The following is a 27,045-nucleotide window of genomic DNA, read 5'->3' on the forward strand; positions in this document are numbered from 1 at the left end:
CCAGACTATCTGTGCCCTGCAGCACTTGGGTCAATTCAGCTCCTTCTACTGGGCCCATCATCATAGTATCTGACCACCAATCTCTAATCCGCGTTGCTCCACCCAGGTTGTCCGTTGGTTCCTCCCCACCCTGCTGGCAGACCAAGGAAAGAAGGAAGTACCTGGGCTGCAGCTGGCTTGGTCCTTGGGTCAAAGATCCGCAGCTTCTTATCCTGTGGAGATACAAGGAGAACAGTCAGAGGTGAGCACCACGGAGAATGCAGGACAGTTAACGCACATTGAGCTGAATGCATGGGGGACCACCAGCCACAGAACAGCACTAGCCCGTGACCTCCACCCTCCTTGGGGCTGCTCGCTCCTGTTCCCCTATGGCTCACGCCGTCCCTTACCAAAATGCCCCCTAGAAGGTAACCCCAATGCAGTCTGTTTTAAGTGAACAGTGGGGGGGGGGGGGAAGGGCACATGGGGAGCCAGACTTTGCCCAAGGAGCCAGTGTCAGGGGGACCTGCTCTGCAATTTGTTGGAGCAGGACAACGGTCAGAGCTTCCAGACCCCAGCAGCTGCAGCACAGAGAACCTGCTCCAGGAGAGACCCAATACAATGCCCAGATGCATAGCCACACTTGCCCTCATTCAAGCTGCTTTCTCCTGGCAGGGGTGGAGATGGGTCCCTGCAACTCCCCAAGAGTCCCCTGGCCTGTTTTCTTTACTGACTCCTCTCCCCCTGCCAGTCAGAGCTGGCATTGTTCCAGCCAAGGGCTTCCCCCCAGACTCTAGCAGGGATGCTTCTGCATTGAGTAATAGCTGGCAAGTCCTGCCTGCTTGGGGGGTGGGTGGTCTGCCAGACCCAGAGCAAGCAGAGAGGGCAGGGTCTGGTACCTGGGGACCAGCCAGCACTGCTGCCCTGGGGCACCTAGGGACCACTCACACCTGGTGGAGGAGGGGACTAAACACAAGGGTCACTTAGAGACCCGCAAATGCCTGATCATTGGGCCCAAGGTGGAGGTGAAGGCCAGGGGCATGCCCCCAGCCCAGTGACTGTCCCACGCACCTCACTTGGAAAGTGGAGGAACCATGTCACACTAAGAGGCAGCTCGATTAATTATTCTCATGCATCTCGCTGCCTCCCAATCAGCCCCACTAAGGGAGTCTCCAAGGTGTCACTGTAGCTCACAGACACACCGGAGTTAGCTGTCATCCAGCCCAGCCAGATACCAGAGCCACAAAGCAGCCAGCAGCGTGTGGTCCGCACACTCCTGGGGATTCGCTCATGGGGCTAGGCTAAGCTGCTCCAGCTTCCCTGCCCCAATACCTGAGCTGGCTGGGTTAAAGCTAGCTTGGGAACATCAATCCGAGCTGCGATCGTGCCCCAGGACTGCAGTGCTCAGGGCTCAGAGTCCCTGAGGGCTATATATCTGCCTTGTTAAAAAGGCCACTTCATCATCCATGAGGGAAGGAAAGGGAACTCCATCGGCCTAGGAAATGCTGTTGGGGACTGGGATGGGCAGAGATCAAAGTGCACTTACAGGTGAAATAAAGTGACTGAGAAACAACCCTTCATATGCCACCACTCTGCTCTGCCACATGCGGCAAGCCCTGCAGCTCCCATTAGCTGAGAGGGAGCTGAATTTATCTGGCTGGTGTATGAGCAGAGTCTGTGCTGGTGGCAGAGCTCCCAGCAGGGTGTGCAGACCCCAGGGGCACTTACAGTTCTGGTGCTTGGAAAGCTGCTCTCTGTGCTCACCCCTGAGCACGCTAGCTCTGGCAGGACAGAGTTTCCCCCCACACCAGAGTGACCGGCTCTCCCATGAGGCCGGGATGGTGCTCACACCAATCTGATCTCCTTTCAGGGGCAGGCAGGCTTCGGGCTTTGACCAGTTTGGGGCCTACCTATTCCTTCCTCCCTCATCAGATGGAAACCCATCCCCTCACTCACAGGGTCAAGGCCGACACTCGAGCCACCTGGAGCCCACAGGTCAGGGTGGGGGGAAGAGCTGAACAAGGGGGATGCCACACCTGCCCCCAAAGATGCTAAGAAAGGAATTGCAGGTTCTCTCGCCTCCAGCTCTTGAGACCCCGGCTGGGGAGCTCCCTGTAGCAGCAGCTCAGAGGGAGGGAGCACAGAGGGGGCTGGCAGCCTCTGCAGAGGAAGGACGTGCCTTTGGCCTGGCTGTTAGTGCAATGACCAAGCCCTTGGTCTGAGCACTACCCTGGAGAGCCCTGCCATACGCATGGGGAGTGTGGTGACAGCAATCAGCAGGCTCGGCCTGACACCCCACATGTCCCTAGAGCTCTGGGCTGTGTGTGTTAGGGAGTGTTCCTATGGGTCGCACAATCCATGGGATCCAGTCACACCAGCCCCAATTGGCTTCACCGCCCCCATAACACCCCCAGGCACTGACTGCCCTGCAAACTCCTCTTGCAGGCCAGGGCCCCAGGGATCAAGCCCCTTATCAACATTGCACTGACAACAGTCCAGGATGATCAAGGACACTGGTGCAGACAAGGACAGTAGCAGTGATATCTGCTCCATCTCCACCCTAGAAACTCTGCATCCCTGGGCTGCTTCCTCTTCTCTCATGCTTTTGGGGCTGTTTCTTATCTTGCTCCGGGAGAATCCAGAGGTCTGTTTTGTCTGCCCATGTGCCCTGGTTCTGTGTCCAGGGGAACATGAGACGAGGAAGGCAGCCATGGTGAAGGCCAACAGCTGGGGAGGAGCCCTCAGTGGAATCAATAACAGTTCAGAGTACACCACAAGGGCATTAGAGGTGCCGACTGGCCCGGCTAGTGGGCTCACTTCTCCTGGCAGAGGCTCCCAGATGAGGTGCGACTAGAAATGCCTGGACCAAGGGCAACTGCAGCGGGGCCTGATTCTAAGGAGGTGGGACTGAGAGCTGACTTCATCGCAGTCACCTCCCCCAACACCATGCTTCCCCTGCCTCTCGGGCATCCCGCTGACACAGCACCTTGCAGACGATTCATGTTCCTAAATCACTTTGAGATGGGGGAAGGGAGCCCTGCTGCTCAGCTCAGCTCCCTGTCGGAGGCCAGGACTGACTGCTCTCCACTGGCTTGTTGATTATGCGTATCACTCTAGCAGTCCCAGGACACTGCAGGACTCCATGGTGCTAGGTGCTGTACAAATCCAGGACAAGTCTATCCTCCTTTGCTGAGCTGGCAGCAAGGCTGCCTCCGCTCAGTTCTGAGGAGTGGAACTTTGAAGACATGCTTTATAAAGGGGTCCTGAAAGCACAGTTGCCAACCTTCACGCAATAAATAAGCACCCAGACTTTCACGATGAGCCAAAAATCAAGCTAATCTCATTTCAAAACAAGGCTAAAACAAGCCAATCCCTAAGAACCCCAACACTCTATATGACTAGATCCCCCCAGTGTGCAGTCTGGGACTGTGGTGGGCCTGCTGTGCACCCCGACTCTCTCCCCCTCCTTACCCCTGCTTGCCGGGAGCTGATAAAAAACAAGAACACGTAACAAGCCACAAGCCAAAAACTAGCCAACAAGCAACTCACAAGCCATTTAAGCCAAAAACAAGCCCAATGTCTGTTTTTTTCATGGGTTTGGCATGTCTGCCTGAAAGGCATCTTTTCCCCACCCCCATCAAGCAGAGCCCCCAGCCAGCCAAGGGCAGAGAATTAGCAAAGTTGGGACCCTACAAGGAAGCAGCCTGCAGTGGAGAGAAATGATTACAATTCAAGCTGTTCAAATGCTCAGAGCCTTTCTCCCAGCTCCAGCCTTCCCACAAGGGCATGGAAGGACGGGAGTGCAAGGACAGAGCTCCAGAGGCCTGGTCTGGAGAGACTCCTCGGGGTGCTCTAGTGATGGGGAGCTCCAGCAATAGTGGGACTTTAGAAGGGACAGGACTGTGTTAACACCACACCCCCCAGACTGGCTGTGAACAAGAGGTACAGTGCCAGGACCCTAGCACTGCCAGTCTACCCACCCCGGCTCTGCTGGAGAGTTGAGCACAGACAAGACTGGGGTGCCCTGAAGGTTGGAGGCCTGCCCTTGCAGAATCCAGAGACCTGCCCTAAGCTGGGTGCTCAAAACAGGCAGGGAAAGTGCTGCACAGCCGGCCCTTCCAGAGCAGTACGTGTATCACAAGCACCATCTAGTGCTCGCCCGTCAGTCTCACACCACCACCTTCTCCCTCTCCCAACTGTGCGCTGCGATGCCCCATCTAAAACACAAAGCCAGCCAGCTCTGAAACACCCCACCCCCAATTCATCATTTCTTCAGTACCCAGAATGGGCCTGGTGACTTTCCAACACAGCTAGGGTTGCCAGGCATCTGGTTTTCGACCAGAACACCCAGTAAAAAAGGGGCCCTGGTGGCTCTGGTCAGCATCACTGACCAGGCCGTTAAAAGTCCAGTCAGCAACTCAGTGGGGGCCCAGGACTAAGGCAGGCTCCCTACTTGCCCTGGCTCCCCTTTGCCCCTGGAACTGACCGACAGGTCCCTGTGGCCCCGAGGCCTGCCCAGCACCGGTTACACAGCTCCCATTAGCTGGGAGCCACAACCAATGGGAGCTGCGGGGGGCAGCATCCATGGGCACAATGGCAGCATGTACCATGCAGATCTGCCTGGCTGCCCATGTGCCTAGAGGCTTCAAGGACCTGGCAGCTGCTTCCTCAGAGGGCTCGGCACCCCAACTCCCTGCCCGGAGTCCCCTCTTGTACCCTAAACCCCTCATCCCCTGCCCCACCCCAGCTCCCCTGCTCCAGTCCAGAGCCCTCACCCCCTTCTGTACCCCAAACCCTCACCTTCGTGCCCCACCCCAGAGCCTCCTTCTCCCTGGCCCCACCCCAGAGTCCTCACCCCGTCCCGCACCCCCATCCCATGTCTCAGCCCAATGAAAGTGAGTGAGGGTGGGGACAGTGAGCGACAGAGGGAAGGGGAATAGAGCGAGTAGGAGGTGGGGCCTCAGAGAAGGGGCAGGACAGCGGTGGGGCAGGGGTGTTTGGTTTTGTGTGATTAGAAAGCTGGCAACCCTAACACATCCCTCAGCCGAGCCCTGCCCACCCCTGCCTCGGTTGGGTACGAAGTTTGCTTCTGCTGTCCCTAGGACCCACGGCCAGGAGTAAGTAGCAGGTTTCTTTGGGAGGGAAGTCTCGATCTCTCCGGTGAACTGAGCTGGGCTGGCAGACATGGGACTCTTATTATGCTAGTGAATGGAGGTCCACTGTGCTAGGTGCTGAATATATGGGAGAGGTGCTGCCCCAAATGCAGGATTGCTAGGTTCTGGTCAAGGCTTTGTTACTGGCTCTACCTTTGGGCCCCCACCCAGAGCAGTACGCTGGGATTAAGTATGTGCCTAGTGCGTGTGCTGCTAGAGATCCTTGGGGGAAGGTGCTATAGATGGGCAATGTGTTACTCTGCCCTCTCTCTCATAAGAGTGGCCATACTGGATCAGACTGAAGGTCCATCTAGCCCAGCGTCCTGTCTTCTGACAGTGGCCAGTGCCAGGTGCCCCAGATGGAATGACCAGAACAGGTAATCACCCAGTGATCCATCCGTCACCCATTTCCTCTCGATCACTCTTTGCTTCATGCCCACTGGCACAGCTCTACATAGCATTGCTCAGATCAGCTGTCTCACGCTGGGGTCCACTACGAAGAGGAGATTGCAGGCTGGGAGTCCTTCGTATGCTCCAGCTCTGCCGCAGGTGTGTTTGTAATCAGACCTGCTAATGGGGAGTTTGTGGCATGCTCACTCCTGTGGCCCTGCAGAGCCCGCACAGCTCTGGGGGAGGAAGCTGGCATCTATAGGGCTGGCAGGGACTAAGACAGCCTAGGCTGGGTAGTGGGGAAGGGCAGCTGCAGCATATTCCTTCGCAGGCATCCACTAAATACTCAACGGATGTCTGCCCCTCCTGAAGGCAGAGGCCTGCCCAGGTGTCAGGGGACAAAAACAGGTCTTTTAATGCTGGTGAGAATGGGAAGCATTCACAAGGACACCCAGGACCCTAACAGGGCTAGGGCTCCCTCCCTCAACACCTTCGCTGGTAATATGAGCAGGTACAAAGGGCAAAAAGCATCACAGCGACTGCCTTGAAACAAGTCCTCACCAGCATGGGGCCCGAGGGCTCAGAGCCAGAGCGGCCTCCATCACTCAAGCTCGCCCCAGACCGGCTGAATATTGCCCGTTCCCTTCCACCCAGCTGACTGACTAGAGCAGACTGACTAGAGCACTGCACAGGCACCTCACGGCATGGTGGAGTGGGCCTGTCCCTCACTCTCATCCAATGCAAGGAGACCTGGAACAGTGGAACCCACCGGGAGCCTAGCCCGTCCTCCCCTTCATCTTCCAATGAGCAGCAGAGGCGCCGGGGTAATTGGATTTCAGCAGGGGAAGCACAATGTGGAAACAGCCCAGCAAAGCCAGCCAACCTATGAGGAGAGACCAGCCCAGTTACCCCTCCCACACTGTCCTCACAGGGCACCAGGCACCAGTGACCCCACCCCTCGCCACAAGCCCCTGGGGAAGAGAACAGGCAGGGAGGAGCCACTCAAGCACAGGAGTGGGCAGGATCAGCCACAGCAGGAATCTTTGGCCACCATCACCACATCTGATGCTTTGACTGGGCATTCTCTGCCCCCTGCTGGGGGTGCCAACGTCCTCCCTCATCTCCCCACCTGTCCCGTGCACTCCCCTTTCCCATCCTCCAGCCGGTTAGCTAATCACCTCCCAGCAAAACCCAGCTCAGGCTGGTGGCACTCCTGTATCATGAGCGGAGCATGCCAGGGCTTGTTCTTACAATCTCCTCCTGCCCAGAAGCCAGTGGTCTGGTCATTTCACAGGCAGTGTCATCAGGGCAGGGATTGCCTCTCACTGTGTTTGCACAGCGCCAACGGGACCTGGGAACTGCAGGAATATGGCTAAGGATCTACCGCAGAAAGCAGGAGTGCTCTGGCGGGGCAGGACTGTTTGGAGGAGCCAGACAGAGTGGGATGCGAGGAGAGAGTTAGAGTGACGCACATTGCTGGAATCTGCCCCACAACTTGGCCAGGAAAAGCTTGTGCTTGCCACCCATGACAGAGGTCAGCAAAGATCCAACAACTCTGGAGGAGTCTGATGGTTCCTGTCACATGCATTGGCAGTGACAAAGCTCAGTCTTCAGGGACCTGTGGGATTAGGGCCTTAGATCTAGGGTGAAATCCTGGCCCCTTGAAGCTAATGGCAGAACTCCCCTTGACAGCAGAGGGCCAGGATTTACCCTGGCTGCTGGAGTGTTGTATTTGCCTCCATCATCACCTACTAAGGCAAGGAGCCCATAATCCCCCACGCCATGTCATCTCTGCCACGGCAAGAGGTGGCATCAGCCCTTCCAGCCTGGTCAATGGAAGCCCTGCGCTCAGAGGGCTCAAAGGCTGCCAGACACCTGCATCGACCAGTATGAGTCACAAGAACACCAACAGCTTGAAAATCACTGGATTGCCTTCACATGCACTTCAGCCATGCTGTCTGCAATCCTGTGGGCAAATAGAGCGGACAGGACAAAGAACGAGACACCCGCCAGTGCAGCCACACAGGTAAGAGACAGCCCTGGGAACAGCCCATCGATCGCATGTGATTACCTGGACTGCTATCAGCAAGCTGTCATGGATGTCTAATTTTGCCTTCCCTAGTCAGCAGCTAGAGCTAGAAGTCATTAGCCCAGCTGCAGACAGATTTGCCAGCATCAACAGGAATATTACTCCCTCACTTCCTCTTCTGGAGGCACAAAATGCAGTATGCCTGCAAAGTCCAGGTAGCCAGGGATAGCTAGCACCAGCCATGCCAAGGATCATGCATACACTCAGAGATCATAGGGTACAGAAACTGCAGGAATGATTGTCCAATCAGAGAGGGACAAGTTGCAGGAATTTACTTTGAATCCAGTTGGTTCTGATTATGGATCAAGAAGTTCTACTTGCAGCCCGTGAAAGTTTTGTTCATCAGGATCTCAAACCATTTTATACATACCTAGTAACTAAGTTCTCTAAACTGCATGGCCACATGGATATCAAGGGCTGCGCGGGTGGGGAGAGGTGCCTCTCCCCCGGCCTCAGGCTGCTATGGCGAGAGAGGGCTGAGGGTAGTCCTCTCCCCTCACCATAGCCCTGGGGCAGCCTACACCCCAAACCCCTCATCCCCAGCCACACCCCAGAGCCCTCACACCCTGTACTCTAACCCTCTGTCCCAGTCCTAATTCCACCACCCCTCATCCTCAACCCCACCATAGAGCCCTCATTCTACCCCTGCCCCCGCACCCCAACCCTCTGCCCCAGGCCTGAACCCCTCATCCCCAGAAGCCCACATCCCCAGCCGGAGCCCTCACACCCCCCTCAACCTTCTGCCCCAGCTCTGATCCCTCTGGCACCCCTCATCCCCAGCCCTACCCCAGAGCCCTCACCCCCTGCACCCTAACTCTCTGCCACAGCCCTGAGCCCCCTTTGGCACCCTGAACCCCTCATCCCCAGCCCAACCCCAGAAACCCATATCCACAGCTGGAGCATTCCCCCCTCTCCCCTCCCAACCCTCTGCCCTAGCCCTGAGCCCCCTCCCACATGCCAAACCCCTCGGTCCCACCCTCACCACACATCACCTCCATATTGGTGCACATAATACAATTAATTCCACACATGGATGTAAAAAATTAGAGAATATTGCATGAATTCTGCTGCTGGAAGCCAGGCAAATCAAGAACCATGGAAAATCCTAGGTGACCCCTGCTGGCCATCCTTTAGCACTGCCTGACAGACTACTTATGACAGGGTCTACTTGAATTGCAGAATGATTGTGAAAAAATTGCAGCTGAGTTGCAGAAAAACCATGGAAAATTGCAGAAAAGTATTACCACAAACAACAAGATCTATTATTAAAGTACATTATTACTTCCCCACGATTTTCTGCTGTCAGCCGCCCAGATGGGCACGGCAGGGCTCCTGCTGTCAAAATTGTGGTGGAAGCCTAATATTGCAGAATCCACAATTTCCACAACACCGCAGGTTAAGAAGGGTCTTATGACTATCGATTATGATGACATTAATAATTGATTATGCCTGATGTTAAGTGGCAGTGTCTTGAAAATACTGTATCTAGTAAATGAAATATTTCACTCTTATTCAGCCAGATGAAGAGAACTACAATCTGCAATAGCACCATCTAGTGACTCCATTAATATTACATTCCTATTTTACAGAAGGAAGAATCAAGTTTACTATTACCATAGACTTGAAAGAAACTTGGAGAAATGCTTACTGTGCACTGTGGTGCAGTTCTCTATACATGCTGAGCATATCCCCAGGAAAGCTTGTTTCTGGCCTTAATCTCTATGATTGCAGTTGTTATGCATAGACATGCTGCCTGAAGGTTATATTGGTACCCATGCAAGCGAGCCAGCATAGCATTAGAACATTGCACAGAGTACTCCACTTCCGCAACACATGCTGCTAAGGGAGCACCACCAAATCCAGGGTCACACTCTGGTCTCACATTTGCCACCCACCCACACATTTCACTAGTCATTGCTGGCAACATATAGTACTACAGAACACATCATGCCCTCCCCTCCACTCAACCTCTTCTCTCTCCTGCAGGGACATTGGCAGGCTTTCTGCTGAAGATTAACCAGAATGCAGGTCCCACTCAGAGAGCCATTACTCCTCTAGCAGATGGTCCCTACATCAAGCATTGCTCTGGGTGCTTACTGGGGGGTCTGCCTCCGCAGAGTGGTATTCCCCCCCTTACATTCTTCCCTCCAGATACTCTTATTAGGAAAGAGTCACATTATTAGGAGTGGATGTGTTCAGATACTGAGCAGGTCTCTGGAGTGCAGGCCAGCCTCTTGAATTCCCACTCCATGACTAGTGGATTTACATAACTGTAGAAAAACAGCATCCTGTGTTCATGCAGGATCCCAGAGAGCTTACCCACCTCACAGGAATCTCTTAATGCAGCTGCCTCTAAGGTGGAACAGAATAGCACACAGCAACACTGTATAAAAGCTAAGGATAGGAAGTAACTATTGTACCCAGTTGAAACTGCAGGAGGAATTTAAGGGGGCAGAACCCAACTGGTGATGCTATTTGAACAGAGAACCAGGATTAACAGCCCAGTTGTGGCAATGAATGCCATGGGAACTGCAGCCTCCAATCTGTTAAGTGATTTCACATGATGAGCTAAGAGGATGGGTAACAGCAAAGGCTGTCAAGGAGAGGCGAGCAGTGGGGATGAGGAAGGTGATGGGTTAAGCTGCTTTTTCTGTTTTGCAGGGAGATAGCACAATTGTTCATAACATATCAAGTGTTTTCAACCTGAGACTGGAGGAGGGAAGCAGAAATGTTGATGGCAGACCTTGGCAATACCCAGGAGAGGGGACCACATGGAGCAGAAGGTGGCACACTGACGGTGCTAGCCTTGTGGCTCTAGGAAAGGGGTTTTGCAGGGGTAAGAGCATGTATGGCAAGAGGCATTTGCCGATTTCCCTGCTGCCTTTCCAAGCGAGTGGCTCTCTAGACAAAAGCTCTGCCATTTCCCTAGTACTGGAGTGGGAGGTCATCACTGGAAAGCAGCAAACTGGAGCACACACGCCAGGTCAATCAGCCACCACGTATCTGATTTACTCCGCCCCTTGCATCAGGCCCCAGACTCACCTCTGTCAGACCCCTTTCTCTGGTAAAAGCTGAACTCCTTTCCCCAGCACATGGGGTGAGAGGGGTTTGAGCCAGGGAGTAGGCGAGGGTCAGTTCAAAGGAGAGCTGAGGTCAGGCCTTTCCAGCCTGCGCCTGCTAGCTCAGTAGGGACAAGACCAAGGATGGCACATGCCAGAGCTCTTTGCATTTTGCCATTTCCCCTCCTGCTCCCCTCTCCTCTGCCAGGCTCAGCCCCTCCAGCAGCTTGTCCAGTCCCATCCCCTGCTGCACCAGTGTCATGGGCCTCTTGGCAGACAAGTGGCTAGTCCAGGCTTAGCTCTGCTGCAGGGGAGGCTAGAGAGCGCTGGGCATCTACTGCACAAACTGCTCGACACTCACGCCTTGGTTCTACAAGCCTGCCCACAGGTGCTGCGGGTGCAGCCCCAGGCTGCTTGAGAGAAGAGGTAGCAGGCCGGGCTCCAGCAGCAGCACTCCTAGCACAGCAGAGGGAGGGGAATGATTTCAGATGCTCCCATCACATGATGGCTTGATCATACCCCAGAGCCCAACCCCTAAACACCACACACCAGATCTACCCAGGAAATAGCACCTGGGGTTCCCAGCCCACCCAACTTGGTGCACCCACTGCGCTCACCTTAGAGGAGGTGCCGAGGAGGGCGCCATCTTGTTTCCAGGACACACTCTGGATCAGGTCGCCGTGAGGTTCCAGTGCTGGGAAGGTGAGCGAGAACTGGAGTCAATCCCTGCCAGGCACAAGCTACCAGCCTGGCACAGCTGTCAGTCACCACTAGGGGAGGGCAAAAGGGGGGAGATTCAACCCCTCCCCCACAAATATACAATCTCATCTCAGGCCATGTCACAGGTCAGACACTTAGCACACAGCAGCACTTCAGAACAGTGGCTGCAGTTTGCACCACTGCAGGCATTAGTCTCTTCTCCAGCCAAGACTTCCATTTCAAACATTTCAAACGCTGGATTTTTGCCTGGAAACAGGTGACTGAATTTGGGTTCATTTTCACACAAAGGGCTGTGCCCCAGCCCCAATGGCTCCTGGTCTAATTCAGAGGCAGGGAGCACCAGGAGAAATGGCCCACTCAAGGGACTGACAGTAGCAAAGGCCTCCTTCACATAGGGGCCTGGTTCAAACCCAGCTGAGGCCAGGAGTGCCCAAGTGCCATCCCAACAGGTGGGGCTGTTCAGTGGCCAGCATGACATGTGTGCTGATCTCACACAGACCCCAGAGTGAGGGAAGCAGGTGCCCGCACCACTGCTCACCACACGCTCTGGACGGGTGTCTCAGCAGGGAGGCCAAGGAGTAAGTGGGCCACAGTGCCTGAATTTCCTGTAGGGTGGCCCTTTTGGGACAGGGTTAAGATGCTGATGGGTGTCTAGGATAGTCACTTCCCATGCCCTGCAGCACTGCTCAGGTGGTAGCTTTCACCAGCACTGAGGTCATTCAGAGACACCACATCCACAAAGGGGACACAGAGCCAGCCCAGGGTCTAGCCCCAGGCAGGTAGCAGGAGTTCCTGGAGTAAATGCAGCTGACAAGAGACTTGCTCCGGCATTCACTCAGGAGAAGGCTGCACCCAGGACAAGGCACATGCTCTGCAGGACTGCTACAGCCGAGCCTACCTGTCAGAGGTTTCTGCTGGGCCACATCCCAGACTTTTGCCGTTCTCCCAGCTCCGCTCACCAGTACACCGTCCGCTGTCGGGTGGAACTGGAGTGTCTCCACCTGGTACCCTGCTGGCCCCAGGGTCACTCCAGGGCAGGAGGGCAGGTCCTGGCCGCTCTCAGACAGGCGCCACAACTTCACCTGCAGCCCAAGACAGTAGGGTGAACCCCGGCAATACCCCTCTCCCATGCCCAAATCCTCCAGGAAGATGCCACGCACTCAGAAGGCTCCATTTGTCACAGCACCCATGTGCAGAGGTGCAGTTTGAACTGGGCCCCTCTACCCTAAAAAGCTGGCGGCAACTGCTTGGCCTTTTGCCTCCCGGGCTTTGTCCCTGCCAGGCAGCGTGACTGGAGTCTCCGTGGGGTCTCCAGTCCTAACCAACTGGGTATGCAGCCTGGGTGCCACGTGGGGTTATAGATCCAAGGCAATCACAGCCCTTTCCCCTTCCTTCCCCAGCACGGACAGAATAGACACACAGCCCACCTGCCTCACAAGTGCGGCTGTCCCTTGAGCCCACCCTCCCCGCCAGAGGCAGCAGCTATGAACACCTTGGCTTGTTGCCAGCAGAGCACAGTTCCCATAGCCTGTCACTGCCCCAGACCCTGAGGGGGGTACTGAGCCTGCATCTGACTGATCTCCTTGGGCTTTCAGCAGCTGCCTCTCCCTCCACAACTGAGAAGGTCTTTTCATCCTTCTCGAAGCCCAAAGGCCAAGCACCCTCCTCTGAACAGCTATTTTACATCCCCATCTCACAGCCCTGTGGCTGCCCCTCAGCCCCACTCCTTAGCTCTCCAGGAAAGGTGCCATACAAGCCAGGGCCAGCTCTCTGTACGAGACAGCCCAGAGATGACCCCAGAGCCATGGGGCCACCCTGCTCAGGGGGTTTGCCGCACACACACCACTCAGCCCCCATTTCGATTTACACTCACAGTTTCATCGGCGGAGCCTGTTGCCAGCAGGAGCGCGTCAAATGGAGAAAAGTCAAAGTCCGTCACCACATCTGATGGGGAGAGAGGAGAGCAGAGGTTCATTCCAACACCACGTTGGCTCTCGACTTCTAGGCCACGGCATGTCTGCTGCAGCCACGGCCCACTCGCTCTCTGCCCTACAACAGCCTTGCTACAGCCTTCTCCCAGAGCCCACCGCTCCTGGCAGGCAGCAATGGACAAACCTCCACAGGCTTAGCAGTTCCATTTCCATGAGCTGCTGGAATATCAGATGCTCACTGGAGCCCCACTGCTGAGCTAGGCATCTCAGAAGAGCAGAGTGGCTCTATTTCAGCCCTTGCTAACCCGCTGTGGGACGCCTTCCTTTCCCTTCTGCAGCCACAAGCTAACCAGCCTGTCCCAGGTGTCCTGCCAAGGGATGGGGAGAACTGGCTCAGTGCCCTTTCTGCTTTGTTAGGGACAGCTCAAAAAGGCCTGACAAGAGAGGTTGTGGGCGATTGGTTCCATATAAGAAATCCCAGTTTTCTCAGAAGACTGTTGAAAACCCTGAAGGGGGAGGGGAGACAGCTACTCAACTCAAATGTCTGGAGCAGCTGGGAGGAAAGCACTTTGTGTGAAAGATCCAGCCAACCTATCTGAAGCCAGAAGAGCTCCCATCATGCACAGCTCTGTCAGGTCACACTACTGCGGCGTGAGGCCCTGCTTCAGCAAGTGACGCCGCTGGTAACAAAATACCCCTTTGTGATTCCCTGGTTCGGCATGCGTGCCACTGAAAGAAACTCCTTGTAACTCCATCTGCAGGGACCTGGGGGAGGGAGGCTGGCACAGTAATTAACAGCCCCTCTGCTGCATCTGGCACACTCAAGAAAGTAGGTCACTGCGTACTTTTCCATTCGTACAAAACGATGAGATACAGGCCCATAAAGCATTTTAAAAAAACACACAACTCCTCCGGCTCCAATTATCTGCTGCATATGCCCTGAAAAATTCTCTGGTTGGAGCAGGCAGTCTGTGCTGAGACAGGCCAGAAGGCTGCTCAGGCGCTGCCCTGCAATCCCACTAAGCAGTCAAGTACTCTTACACACTCTTTCCTAGCATCTCAGTGATTGGGATAGTGGACGACAAGTGCCAGCTCCTTTCCAAAGGGCCACTGACAGAGATCCAGCCATTGCTTGGCTGTAAGAACCTCATGCAGGGCATGGGAGGTGGCCCATGGCTAATGGATTAGCAGTAGGCAAGGTAGACTCACTGCTAGGTCACCAGTTCAAATCTGCACCAGGTCATTAATCACAGAAACTCTCTGCCTTCCAGTGGCTGATCTGTGAAACATCTGGTGGCTCTCAGTCCTGTGCTCAGCATATAGGAATGTGCCTCACAAACCTGCCCCTTCCTGGCAGTGTCAGAGAGGCCTTTGAGACTGCTTGGCTCCCACCCACTACTGCTGGTCCCTTATTTGATACGTTTTGGTCTGGCGAGCTCACCTGAATGGCAGCACAGCTGGGACACAGCCCTCTTCCCTCCATCCTGGCTCTCCAGCGGCACAATGCCCAACACACCTGAAAGACAACATAGGTCACGAGCTGCCCACCAGTCCCTCATGGCCGCCCCTTGCTGAACACCATTCTGCTTGCCAGGAGTGCCACATGCCACACACGCCATCCAAAAGCAAAGCCATGCTTGATGCCAGCTCAGCTGGGAGCTCCCATCTCCTGCAGGTGTTGGGTTCCATCCCCGCAGCATATTCACAGGGAGACTCAGGTTATGAAACAAACAATGTATCACATAGTCACAGATGACACCACAAGGGCTGAGGGCAAGCACGTGTGAGCTCCCCCCCAGCCACTGCTGGAGAGTGCCTGGACCAGTCATTAGCAGAGCACACCACGAAGGGAGTTTGCTGGCTTTGTATTGGCCTGGTCTGAAGCACAGAGCGCTATTGGGGGAGATAACGGTCACTAGGGTTCACATAGCACACTCCAGTTACGGTCCATTATTGGCGAGTAATGACTGAGATCACAGTCACCCCCTGCTCCAGACACCTCAGAGGATCCCAGGAACCAAGCAAAGCCAGGCCAGTACCTGAATGGGGCAGCTGTCAACCACAGACCTGGGGGATGTGGTACCACCACGCTTGTACCATGGTACTAGCTGGGGGACATGGTATTACCATGCTTCCCGGAGACATTGTGCCAAACCAATGCCCCGCAGGGCATACGAGGTGCTGTGCTGCTAGAGCCATCTTTCCCATGAGGCAGGGGCCCTGAACACCGAGGTTCGTTATATTCATGTCTTTAAGGAAGATAAGTAATCACATAGTCTTGTTGTAACCCAGCCTCCCTACCTCTGCTTTCACCTATTGTGCCCCATACTGTTGGTTGTTCTAACTCACTACATCCAGTTATTAGTCTGGAGCAGGGGTCCTCAACACGGCGCCCGCCAAGGCATCTAAGTGCACCCACATACTGGCTCGGGGACAAGCATCCGCCAAAATTCGGCGGCATTTCAGCAGCGATGCCTCTGGATGATACTGCTTGCCGCCAACAAACAGCATCACCCAGAGGCGTCGCCGGCAAAATTCGGCAGCATTTCGGCAGCAACGACTCTGGATGACACCGCTTGTTGGCGGCATTTCAGCAGATGCTCGTCTGCTGCTACGGTTCTCCATGGCTAGTCATCTGGCACCTGCCAGATGAAAAAGGTTGGGGACCACTGGTCTGGAGCCTTTAGAGGGTTAAGAGACTCAGGTTCTAGTCCCTGCATGTCATTGCCCCTCTGTGCCTCAGTTTCCCCACTTATCCAATGGGGATAACGTTTCCTTTCTCACGGTCTTGTCTAAATAGAAAGTAAACTCTTCAGGGAAGGGCCTGGCTGTGTGTTTGCACAGCACCTAGCACAATGGGGCCCCAATGACTATAGGGTTAATGGGCACATTATCCGTGTTCCACACAGATCTGAGTCACCCTTTTCTGCCAAGGCTCCACTGCAGCCCACCCAGCTCCTTACCTGCTGAGTCAGCATTAAATGCTATCAAGTGGCAGCTGGACTTGATGTGGTTCCCGCAGGAGGTGGTGGAGCCGGCTCGGACATCCCTGATCCAGGCCTGGAATCCAGAGGAGAAATCTGTATTAGGAAAGGCCTGCCCTGAGTGGGCTGGGGAAAAGGAAGAGGAGAGAAGCAGCCATGGAGCCAGATCTCCCATGCATCCAAGGAAGAAACACAGCACTTCATCTGCCCACAGTCACACAGCTGTGCCCCTGTCTCCCCAAGCCACTGCTTGCCCCAGGGGGTTACTTGCAGCATCCCTCTCCCTTGCTCTATTTCTAGCAGTGCTGGGCTCCCTCTGAGACTGCAGGCTAGTTCTGTGGAGCAGCTATTTGCCCTGCCCAGCCTCCTTGGCCAGCCCCAGGGGGTTCCCAGCAGGCTTGCCTGGGCACACCCCGGGGCACAGACAAGGCAGGCAGTGCAGAGCATGGGGATTCTCAGACTGTCACTGGGGGTGCAGACGGCAAACAGCCCCCTTCCCCCCCCCCCCCGAACAAGGCTTCCCCTGTCAGGACGAGGAGAGATCGGTGGGGGTCCCCATTCCCCAATACTCCACAGCTCACTCCCTATCTCCCCTCCACCCCTGCTCCCACAAGCCCAGAGATACAGACAGGTCATTCCAGGACTGGCTCTCAAGGAATCCTGTCCAGTGGTTATTTGCCACTCCCAGACCCTTCCCCTCTCGCTCAGATCGGGGAGCACCCGCCTGGCAAGCCAGCCCTGCTCTGGGCCTGCCTGCACTAAGTTACCCCAGAGGCCGTCAGTCCTTGAATCCTGCCCTGATGACTCATGCAAAACAGCCCCTATCCAGGGCTCTAGGAGCAGAAACACAGTCACATCATCTGGCCAGGAATGAGCATCTCCTCCTCCCTCCACACCCTCATGGGAGAGGAGTCTCACAGCACACTTTGATGGGCCCCTGCCCAGGCACTACCTGACAAGGGAGTACATGTGGTGTGTAGACACATCTGAGTTCACAGCCAAGGATGCCTCACTGAGAACTCCCTGCTACCGGCCAGGATACAGCAAACTTCAGCTGACCACACCTGTCCTGGCATCACAAGAGTTGCTCCCCAGCAGCCCGGGTCCGCTGAAGACTTGCAGCTTTGTACAGGCAAATCTAAAACCTGACATGTCACCTGGTAAGTGACTGCACCTAGGCTCTGGGATCAGCATTGCCAAGGGCTCTGCCTACATTGCAAACAAGAGGTGTGACCTTAGCTCAGGTTAGCTTAGCTGCTGTTGTAAGCCAGGAAGGACACAGTCCGGTGGCTTTTAATTGGGTTAGGAGCCGGAGTTAAAAACCTGTAAGGGAGTCTGAGGTGGAATTCAAGCATTAAGAACACACCTTTTATTTGCAGCACGGACATACCCTATGAAACACGCTCTGCACTCGCTGCACTTCCTGGCTGGCCTGAAAGCACGGCCCACAGCAGGAATCTAACTTCAATACGACCCAGGACTGGGCCACTGGGACTAGGTCTTTTTAACGTGTGCATCCATGCTCAATCGCTCCAAGCTGGAACAGTCTGAAGAAGCCGGGAGCCAAAGCAGCTTCCCTGGAGCGGACCCTCATTACCAGGCAATGGACAAAATCCCACAAACAAGAGAGAGTCATGCTCTCTCCATTGCTTCCTCTAGTCTAGAAAGACGCAGTCTTCTTGGAACTAAGCACTCGCCTCCGAGCCCCAAGCCCAGCTTAATCACTGTAGCACAGGGCAGCATCTGCACCCATGCTCCGAACAATCCCCTTCGCCCCACAGCCTCCACACATCCCCATGTGAAGCCACCCCCAGCAGCACCTCAGTCCACACCCAGCCTCCTCAAAGGCCAGCTTCAGGGCCCAGACTCTCTTGGTCCTTGCCCTGATTTTCAAGCACATGCCCGAGAAAATTTTAGCAGAAATTGTGAAGTGTTTTCACCATCCACAACAGCACCATGAAAGACTCAGCTTTCTCTGGGGCAGGAGGCCTTGGCAGAGACAAGCATGGAGAGGGTTAGTGCGACCAGCAATTTACACAGTGAGCATTTAGCAGGGACACCGACAGGTGAGAAATGGGCAGCACTATTCTGACCATGTTCCTCTTTAATCCCCAGGCCAACGCCAGGATGTAGCCCCTTTCTGAGAGCTGCAGATTAACAGTTAATACTGTGCAAGAAACGGGGCCTAGAGTAGCTCCATGCATAGCACCATGTTGTTTTCGAGCACTAGCTATTGGAGACAGCTGCCACCCACTAACCCTGGGCAGAACCAAACAGGGACAGAGAAGGACAATGGGAACCAGAGAGCCCTGCTGTAAGTCTGTTCTCATGAACTACCAGGGCTACGAATCATCTGTCAAACACCACTGAAAAGATGTGATCTCTAATGTCACACAGCCCTGATAGGTCAACTTTCACTGGACCCTTGGACTAGCAGTGCTTTTGTGGCACTGGTCCAAGGCCTAATATAGCAGGCCTGGAGCTATGGCTCAATGTAATTTCTAGTCCTTGAACTCCCAAACTCTAAACAGTTCGAGGCAGCTCAATCAATTCAGACTCTAAGGTACTGGTTTAAACCCCTTTGGAGTTTGGTGCTCAGCAACAAAATGTTGTGTTGGTTTTGAACTGATGTCAGTAGATTGCTTCTGTTTGGCACAATTCCTGTCTGAGACAGGTTAGAGGAAAGGGACTTAATTGAGATCATCCTAAAACACTTAGCAGTTATTTTTGTTGCTGGACACTAACTTGGTAGGGCACTTCCATGTCCGGTTTCAGCTGGAAATTAATGCTCCAGATGAGGCAAAACACACATGCTTTTAGGTAGCCATCAGGATGAGAAGCTGAAAACTACCAACATTCTAAGGGCTAAGTCCAACTCTAGAGTAGAGGTTACTAACAGTTTATGACTGCCAATGCAAAGGATTTCTACCCACTCAGTGGCTATTGGCAGCTTCATAACTTGGCTTGTGCATGCCCAGAGTTACTGAGACAATAGCCTTGGCGAGCTACAAGGTTTGCTTTTCTTTCTGATTGATCCACAATTGCCATCATTTTAGACTACTGTAGCCCCTGCCCATTTTACAGACAATTTGTTAACACAGCCCTGCAATCTAGGAGTTCGACAAAATATAAGCAGCAAATATATGGGGTAGAACTTGGAACAGAGCCCAGAATTCTGACTCCCAGTCACCCACACTAATGACTGTTACTACAGTCGCTGGAGCTACTAGGGAAACATGAGAACAATGCACAGAAATCAATGTCAATTTTTTACTTTGCAAATCCCTAAGCTTGAGTGGCAAAGATGGTCACTGCCACTGACAGACCTGGTGCTCATGCGACACTAGGATCTGGAGAAGGTTCACAGTCAAAAGTCATCTTAAAATATTTCTAGTCATATTAGATTTTGTCAATCCCTTTTCATTCAAACCAAAAGGTTTTGATTTAGGCCCTAGTTACATTACTGCAGTTAGAGCTGGCGCTGTCAGCAGAGTGCTAGATTAGGAGGCTGCTGGCTAGCATGGGAAGGGGAACAGATACTGAGAGAAGGAAGGAGTTTAACACATAAAGGCACTTTCCAGCTCTGCATCATGCTGTCCTAGGGACAGGCTGGCAATTTTAGTCATCTGCACTTAAAAGGCCAGCTATATTTAAATGCTAATCCTCACCTTTGAGTGACAAGATGAAAAAATGCTCCTACCTGGGATCTGATCCTGTTTTGGCTAAGAGGGACAAAGGTTATGACTTGGGAATATCATTCTCAACATGAAAAATATTGTTGGAGCTGGAAAAGGGAGTGAACAGTGAGGTATCAACATTTGCAGGATGACCAAGATTTAGATTAGCCAGGACTAGAGGAGATTGTGAGGAATTTCAGAGACACCCAAGTGAATAAATTACACAAATAGTTATAACATTCAAAAACCAGTTGGAGAACACTTCACTCTCCCTCATCACTCAATTACAGACCTAAAAGTCGCAATATTACAACAAAAAAAACTTCAAAAACAGACTCCAACAAGAGACTGCTGCACTGGAATTAATTTGCAAATTGGACACCATGAAATTAGGCTTGAATAAAGACTAGGAGTGGATGGGACATTACAGAAAGTACAACAATTTCCCCATGTTTATTTCCCCCCTCTACGGTTCCTCACATCTTGTTGTCAACTGCTGGAAATGGGCCGTTTTGATTACCACTACAAAAAGTTTCTCTCCCCTGCTAGTAATAGCTCACCTTAACTGATCACTCTCCTTAGAGTGTGTATGGTAACACTGTTTCATGTTATCTGTGCATATTTGTCTTCCTACTGTATTTTCCACTGCATGCATCTGATGAAGTGAGTTTTAGCCCACGAAAGCTTATGCTCAAATCAATTTGTAAGTCTCTAAGGTGCCACAAGTACTCCTGTTCTTTTTACAATAGCAGAAGAAACCCATTTTTAACATGCTTCACTGCATTCTAAACTGAAACTACCCCACAGTCTGTACCTGACAGTTTGATAGAGACATCACAGATCAATATAGACAGACAAAAGTGCCCATCCCTCTTAATGCCAAGGGAAAAGTTGGATTTATGTTGGAAATCAAAGGAAGCCCTTACAGTTTGTGGTGAGTCCAGTTCCCTATAGACAGCCACCTCCCCAGATGGAACCAGTTGCCTCCTTACCAGTAGTCTCAGCAGAGATGTCAAGGACTTGACGGGCCACAGAGATCAATAGACCCCACCCCCCCCCCCGCCCAGATGGTCTCTATAAAAGGCAGTGCAAGAAGCTGCCCTGGCTCTACCTAATTGGTGGAGAAAAAGCCTTGGCCCCCAGGGTTAAGCTGGCACCTTTCAGCAGGAAAACAAGAGGTGGCTTTGAAGTTTGTTTAGGCAGAGGAGATAGCTGAGTGGAGTAAGCATCAGATCTAGATTTCCCAGAAGCATGTTCAAATCCTGCAGAGGCCTGCACAAATGGCTGTACTGGATTCCACAGTCTGTTGTGTCTTGTGAATGAGACCATAAATAACTGCCTCACCTTACATGGAAGGGACCCCCCCACTTAAAAAAGTCACTTGGGCCTACAGTGTATTTAGCCTGCTACTGTTAAAAGAAACATGAAATTACTGTAGCAGTTTAGAGAAGAGGTTCCCCCCCTCCACTATTTTTCCTGTGTCTAGTCAGTTTCCTTATTTCCCCTCTACAGCCAGTTTCACCAGGTGAGGGCCTGTCACACAGCAAAATCATAACAAATAGGAAAACATCTGCAAAGCCACAAAAACTGCCAAGAGGATTCAGGCCAGTGAAGGCCCTGGAACGACTTCTAGCTCATTTTGGAAAAGGTCTACAACAGATTACATTGATAGTGTCTTGAAAAATATATTTCTTTCTCAGCACTTCTCCTATGAGTAGCGGTTCACCCTGGCCACCTTGTCCAAACTTTCTAGCCTCCTAACTGGTATTCAGCTTGCTGCCTGCAAATTCACCACTGACTTTTACCCCAGAGGTGTCTGCATTTCAGTTACGTGGTACAGAGTTGGCTAAATCTGGGGGGATGGAAGATGAAGCGAGTGAGTCCTATTCAGTGTTGCCCTGGCATGCTTAGCTCCAGCTTGCCGGGCACAAAGCAGACCATAGCAGCGTCATAACCTCCCATCCACACAGCCTGCACTGAGGGCTGCCCTGATCCCTTCAGCTACCTGATAGGGGATGTACACACCCTCCTCTCTGCCCCAGCCAGCACTAGGACAGAAATGAACCTGGTTCATTGTTTTCTCTGATGAGCAGTTTGCTGAGGTGCAGCCTCCCATTCTGACCTTGGATAGGAAGCTCTGGTAGCACAAACTCTACTGACAGGGAACTAAATCAGCACAGATCATACTGTGACTCAGGGAGCTCTTGGGACCAACTGGCCAAGGGCACAGGGAGTCTGGTCTCTCTGTAATAGTTCACCAAAGGCTGTCACGTGAGGTCTTTGAATATTAGGTGCCCATTGTGCAGTATATATGCACAGTGTGGGCCAAATGCTAACCAAGTGACCGCAAAGTCTCCTGGGGAGATCCTAGACAGGAAAACACAAGCAGCTGCGGCTATCCAATTGGCAAGTGAAGCCAATGGATTTTTGGACTATAACTGTACAGTAATCCTGCATCTTTCCGCTATGGAGGCAAGAAGACACTGTGATTTTGTCCCACAAACAGAATATCCCAGCCAAGCCTGGCTGTAATATGCTGGAAGGATTTTGCTCACTCTAACACAAGAACGTCTTGGGAGTTAAGTTTAGGCTCTAGTATGCAAGTTATGATTTTATTTTATACGTAACCTTTGGTTGCCAATATTTCTGCTTGTTGTCACTTGAATCTCTATTTTTGCTAAGTAAACTTATACCTGCTCCCTAAGTGCCGTGTGGTAAGATGAGCGGTGTTTGATGGTATCGCTCAAAGCTGGGGTGTATCGCTCCTTTAAGAACAGAGGACCTGAGAACTCAGTGTCCAGTGGATGGGGACGGGAGAACTCCAGAGAGGTGTTTGGAGGGCATGGGGGATGGCAGTGCTTGTGTTGCCAGAGGCTGATAGCGTTGGTAAGCTGACCCTGGCAGACATAGACAAGACTTCCTCATGCCCATGGCAGCGAGGTGCTTCCCAAACCTGTGTAGTGTAACACACCTCACAGGAGGTATAAGCAGCCACTATTCAATAGCAGGGAGTCACTGAGGCTATCCCAGAAGGCCTTCATGGGGCAGTTGTGGAATCCAAGGCCAGGCTAGTCCATGTCCCTTCTCTTAGAGCAGGGATCTCAAACTCAAACCACCACAAGGGCCACATGGGGACTAGTACATTGGCCAGAGAGCCGCATCACTGACACCATTTCATACAACGATAAAAAAGTATAGTCAAAAAAGAAAACAATGAAGAGTAATACAGTATGCCAGAGGTAGGCAACCTGCGACACGCGAGCTGATTTTTAGTGGCATTCACACTGCCCACGGCCTGGACACCAGTCTGGGCGCTCTGCATTTTAATTTAATTTTAAATGAAGCTTCTTAAACATTTTAAAAACCTTATTTTACTTTACATACAATAGTTTAGTTATATGTTATAGACTTTTTGAAAGAGACCTTCTAGACACATTAAAATGTATTAGTGGCACGCGAAGCCTTAGATTAGAGTGAATAAATGAAGACTCGGCACAGCACTTCTGAAAGGTTGCAGATCCCTGTAGTATGCTATTAAAAGTCAATGTATTAACTTTTTTTAAAAACTAACGTGAAGACGGATTTTAATAAAATATAAACACCTGTAACTATTCCTTATTTGGTCAGTAACACTGAGGATGATCTACGCTAACAGTTTATCTCCATAGCTGTAATGGCAGGAACTTTTTAAAGTAACTATTCATAGAAAATAGGTTGCCACTTTTAACAAACATTCTTCCCAACTACTCACAGCAAAGAATCATACATGCTGAACTTCAGACCTCAGACTGCTCGTCTAGTCCATGAGGCCCCGCCCTTGCCCCGCCTCTACCCACTCATTCCCCGTCCTCTGCATATACCTAGCACTTGCTCAGCTGTAGATCCTGAGTGGCATACAAAGGTAAAGGCACTCAATAGCTCAGATGGCAGAACTAAAGGATCTGAAACTGTTTTCTGAGAGATATTGTGGTCTATTAAACAGCACATGGGTCGAGGAGATTAGACATGTCTATCTGTCCCCCTACTGCCCATCCTAGGGCCCTGGCCCTTTGGTAAGCAAGGCTTAACTAGCAGTGGGTGGCATTCCAGTAGGACCTATTTTACTGTGCAGCCCATGTATCATTTCCCCAGACAATGTCTCACTTCTGCATGCTGGCAGACATCTGCACCTCGTTCATGCCAAGGGGAAGGCTTCCTTGCAGCAGACAACAGCTCCGCCAAACATGGATGCATTCCCCCAATACCTGAGGGACCTCGAAGGAGCTACTACAGCCTGGCCAGGCTGACACAGACACTCATCTCTGCCCATTTCTCCGAGGCCAGTTAGCTACAGTAACTGCCTGGTTCCCAGACCTCAAGCTCTCATTCATGAGACAGAATGCAAGCCTTGTTCTCAGGTGCCTCCCAAACAGCGAGGCAGACACCGATGGGGAGCAACTTTTGTCTCCCAGAATGTGGACAGGGCAGAGGCTGAATGGTGCAGGGCTGGAAACCAGGGATCGCTGCAGTGCCTTTGCTTCTCCATCACCCGTTCAAAGCCAAGGCCAGGACAGTGGTGACGCAGCCATTACTCCCTGAAAGCAGAGGCGATGCATGTTGCTGATCTCCCTCCAGGTCCCAGGGGATGAGCAGCCTCAAACACTCACCAGAAGCTGGACCCTCCCAGTCAGGACCACAGCCAGGCATTACGGAGCCCAGGACAAGATGTTAGGCTCTGCCCCCATCTCTCTTGGCACCCCAGTCAAACCCGGTCTCAGCTCACAGGAGTGGCAGGGGAAGTGCTGGAGTAGGAGCTGCCCTCTCTGCGCTCTGGGGTCTCTCTCAGGCTGGAGGAGGATGCTGTTTAACCAGCAGCTCCCCCTGCCCTCTGGGTGATGTCAAGGAAAGCAACAAGACATGCTGGGAGCGAGAGAGAGAGAGCACAACTGATGCTGCAGGCTTGAGTCTCCCTGACACCCCCATGGGTGTTGCCAAGCCGCTGCCCAGGAGCTCTGGGGCTTGGACAACGTTCCCAGCAAGGCTTACTGACTGGCAGGCCTCATTCCTTCATGGGCAGGTTCAGTGGAGAAGCCGACAAGTGGCATATGGAGCCCCACCTGCCCGGACTCCTGGATCTGGCTCCTCTGGGTGGGAGTAGGGGGAGCAAACACTGCTGCTCCCCATGCTGCTGCCCTGTTCCGCAGGCAGAGGAGTTTGTTCTCCACAGCTGTCAGCCCAACACTTCCACAAAGCATGGGATTCTATTCTAAACCGAGTCATGAGCATTCTGTGAGAAGCTGGACCTTGCTGGCTACCAATATCTGTAACTAGCCCAGCTGAAACCTGGGCCTGCTGTCAGTGCAGCTCCCACAGCCTTCAGTGTGAGCGGTGACATCCATAACACCTGCCAGTTGGAGTGTATTTTTATACTCACTGCTGTTTAGCAGGCAGCTCAGCTCCTGTTAGGCCTCTGAAATTTAGCAGTTTGTTAATCTGAATATGGAGAATCAACCCTTTGAAGAAAGCTTAAGCCACAGCCAGTCAAGATTCCAGTCACTCAATGGAAGCATCAATGGACCAGGTGGGTTCTTGGCTCTGCACACCTGACTGGGGGTCTGAAGCACAAAGCCAAGAACCTACTGGGAGGCACAGGGAGCTGCTATAACTAGGCCGTTGCTTCCGGTTTTACCTACAGAATTAATTCAACCTGCACACAAGATCTGCTGGCAGACAGCCGCTCATTGCACAGGCCCTGGGTTATAAGAACTCTTACGGTCTGCAGTTAAAAATATGGAAGGAGAAAAAAAAAAAGTCTCCATGTTAAGGGATCAGAATTTGGGTCATACACACCAGATCTCATGGAGAGCAGCCAGCACCAAGCGCTGCCCAGACAGTGCTCTGTAAAGGGGCAGCAAAGTCAAGTAGGTCTCACTTGCAGCTGCAAGCCAGTAACAAACCCTAACCTTGGTCTGGCCGCACCTTGCCACATGGCATCAGGGAAGAGGTCACTCAGCTGTGCCTGCTAAAAGAGGAGAGCTGCAGGCACAATACTCCAGGCTCATTATTGCTGCACTGCTGCAGCCTCACCTCCCCTGCCTCCTAATGACTCTTCCTCCTGAATTGCTTGGACTTGAATCTCCAGTGCCAGGCAGCCCTGTAGCCTCCCTCAGAGAGTCGAGCACCATCACCCTGCAGCCTGGCCACCCACCATGGCACCAGCCTCACCCCCTAACACCTGCCTTCCTTTCTTTCCTGGGTGTTCTTGAACGGTATTGGTGGAATTCCTCATTGGCTTTTATCAGCAGGGCCTGAGCTGCCTTGCCTTCAGACCTGCTCTGTCTGATCTAGGAAGAGATTCAGGTTTCACACTGGCAACAGATTTGAGGTCTGCACTTCAGTACTACTTATGTACAGTGCTCCTGCACCCAGGGAAGAAGAGGGGCCATAATTCAAGGCAATGTATTTACCACAGGAAAGGGCAGAATGCACCGTACCCCTGACTGGCTGGGTAACCAAAACTACACCCCCTGAAATTAGACTGGTAGCCAAAACACTCAATAGCCTCTCCCAGGGGTGAAAGTAACTTACAGGACTTACCGGTACTGGAGTCCTGAGGGGTGTGTGGCCTCATCCAGAAGAGGCGTGCCCTTTCAAGATTTAAAGGCCCTGGGGAACCAGAGCCTTTAAATCAACCAGGGGCTCCCAGCTGCAGAGGTGGCTGGGAGCCCCTCGGGGCTCAGGGGCAAATTAAAGGGCCCGGGACTCCGGCAGCCAGGGGGGACTCCGGCAGCCAGGGGGGACTCCGGCAGCCAGGGGGGACTCCGGCAGCCAGGGGGGACTCCGGCAGCCAGGGGGGACTCCGGCAGCCAGGGGGGACTCCGGCAGCCAGGGGGGACTCCGGCAGCCAGGGGGGACTCCGAGCTTCGCGGGGCTGGAGCAGGGATTTAAAGGGCCCAGAGCTCCTGCCACTGAGGGAAGCCCGGAGCCCTTTAAATCCTGGCCCCAGCCCGGCCGCCAGAGCTGTTGCTGGGATATAAAGGGCTCTGGACTCCTCGCAGCTGCGGGCAGCCCAGAGCCCTTTCAA

The 27,045-nt window shown here is 53.0% G+C and overlaps 1 protein-coding gene across 2 annotated transcripts in view; it reads right to left on the bottom strand.

The window, feature by feature from the left end:
* CORO7 (coronin 7) overlaps positions 1–27,045 on the bottom strand; it is a 182,941-nt gene that overhangs the window by 150,585 nt on the left and 5,311 nt on the right. For both annotated transcript variants that reach the window (XM_050968142.1, XM_050968143.1), the window contains exons 2-7: positions 16,285–16,381; positions 14,763–14,837; positions 13,264–13,334; positions 12,289–12,472; positions 11,288–11,364; positions 162–212 (exon numbers count right to left, since the gene is read on the bottom strand). In XM_050968142.1, the coding sequence (XP_050824099.1) occupies positions 162–212; positions 11,288–11,364; positions 12,289–12,472; positions 13,264–13,334; positions 14,763–14,837; positions 16,285–16,381 (555 nt within the window). The remainder of the gene's footprint in view (positions 1–161; positions 213–11,287; positions 11,365–12,288; positions 12,473–13,263; positions 13,335–14,762; positions 14,838–16,284; positions 16,382–27,045) is intronic.

This window comes from Gopherus flavomarginatus, chromosome 9 (genome assembly GCF_025201925.1).
Source record: "Gopherus flavomarginatus isolate rGopFla2 chromosome 9, rGopFla2.mat.asm, whole genome shotgun sequence".
NCBI lineage: Eukaryota > Metazoa > Chordata > Testudines > Testudinidae > Gopherus > Gopherus flavomarginatus.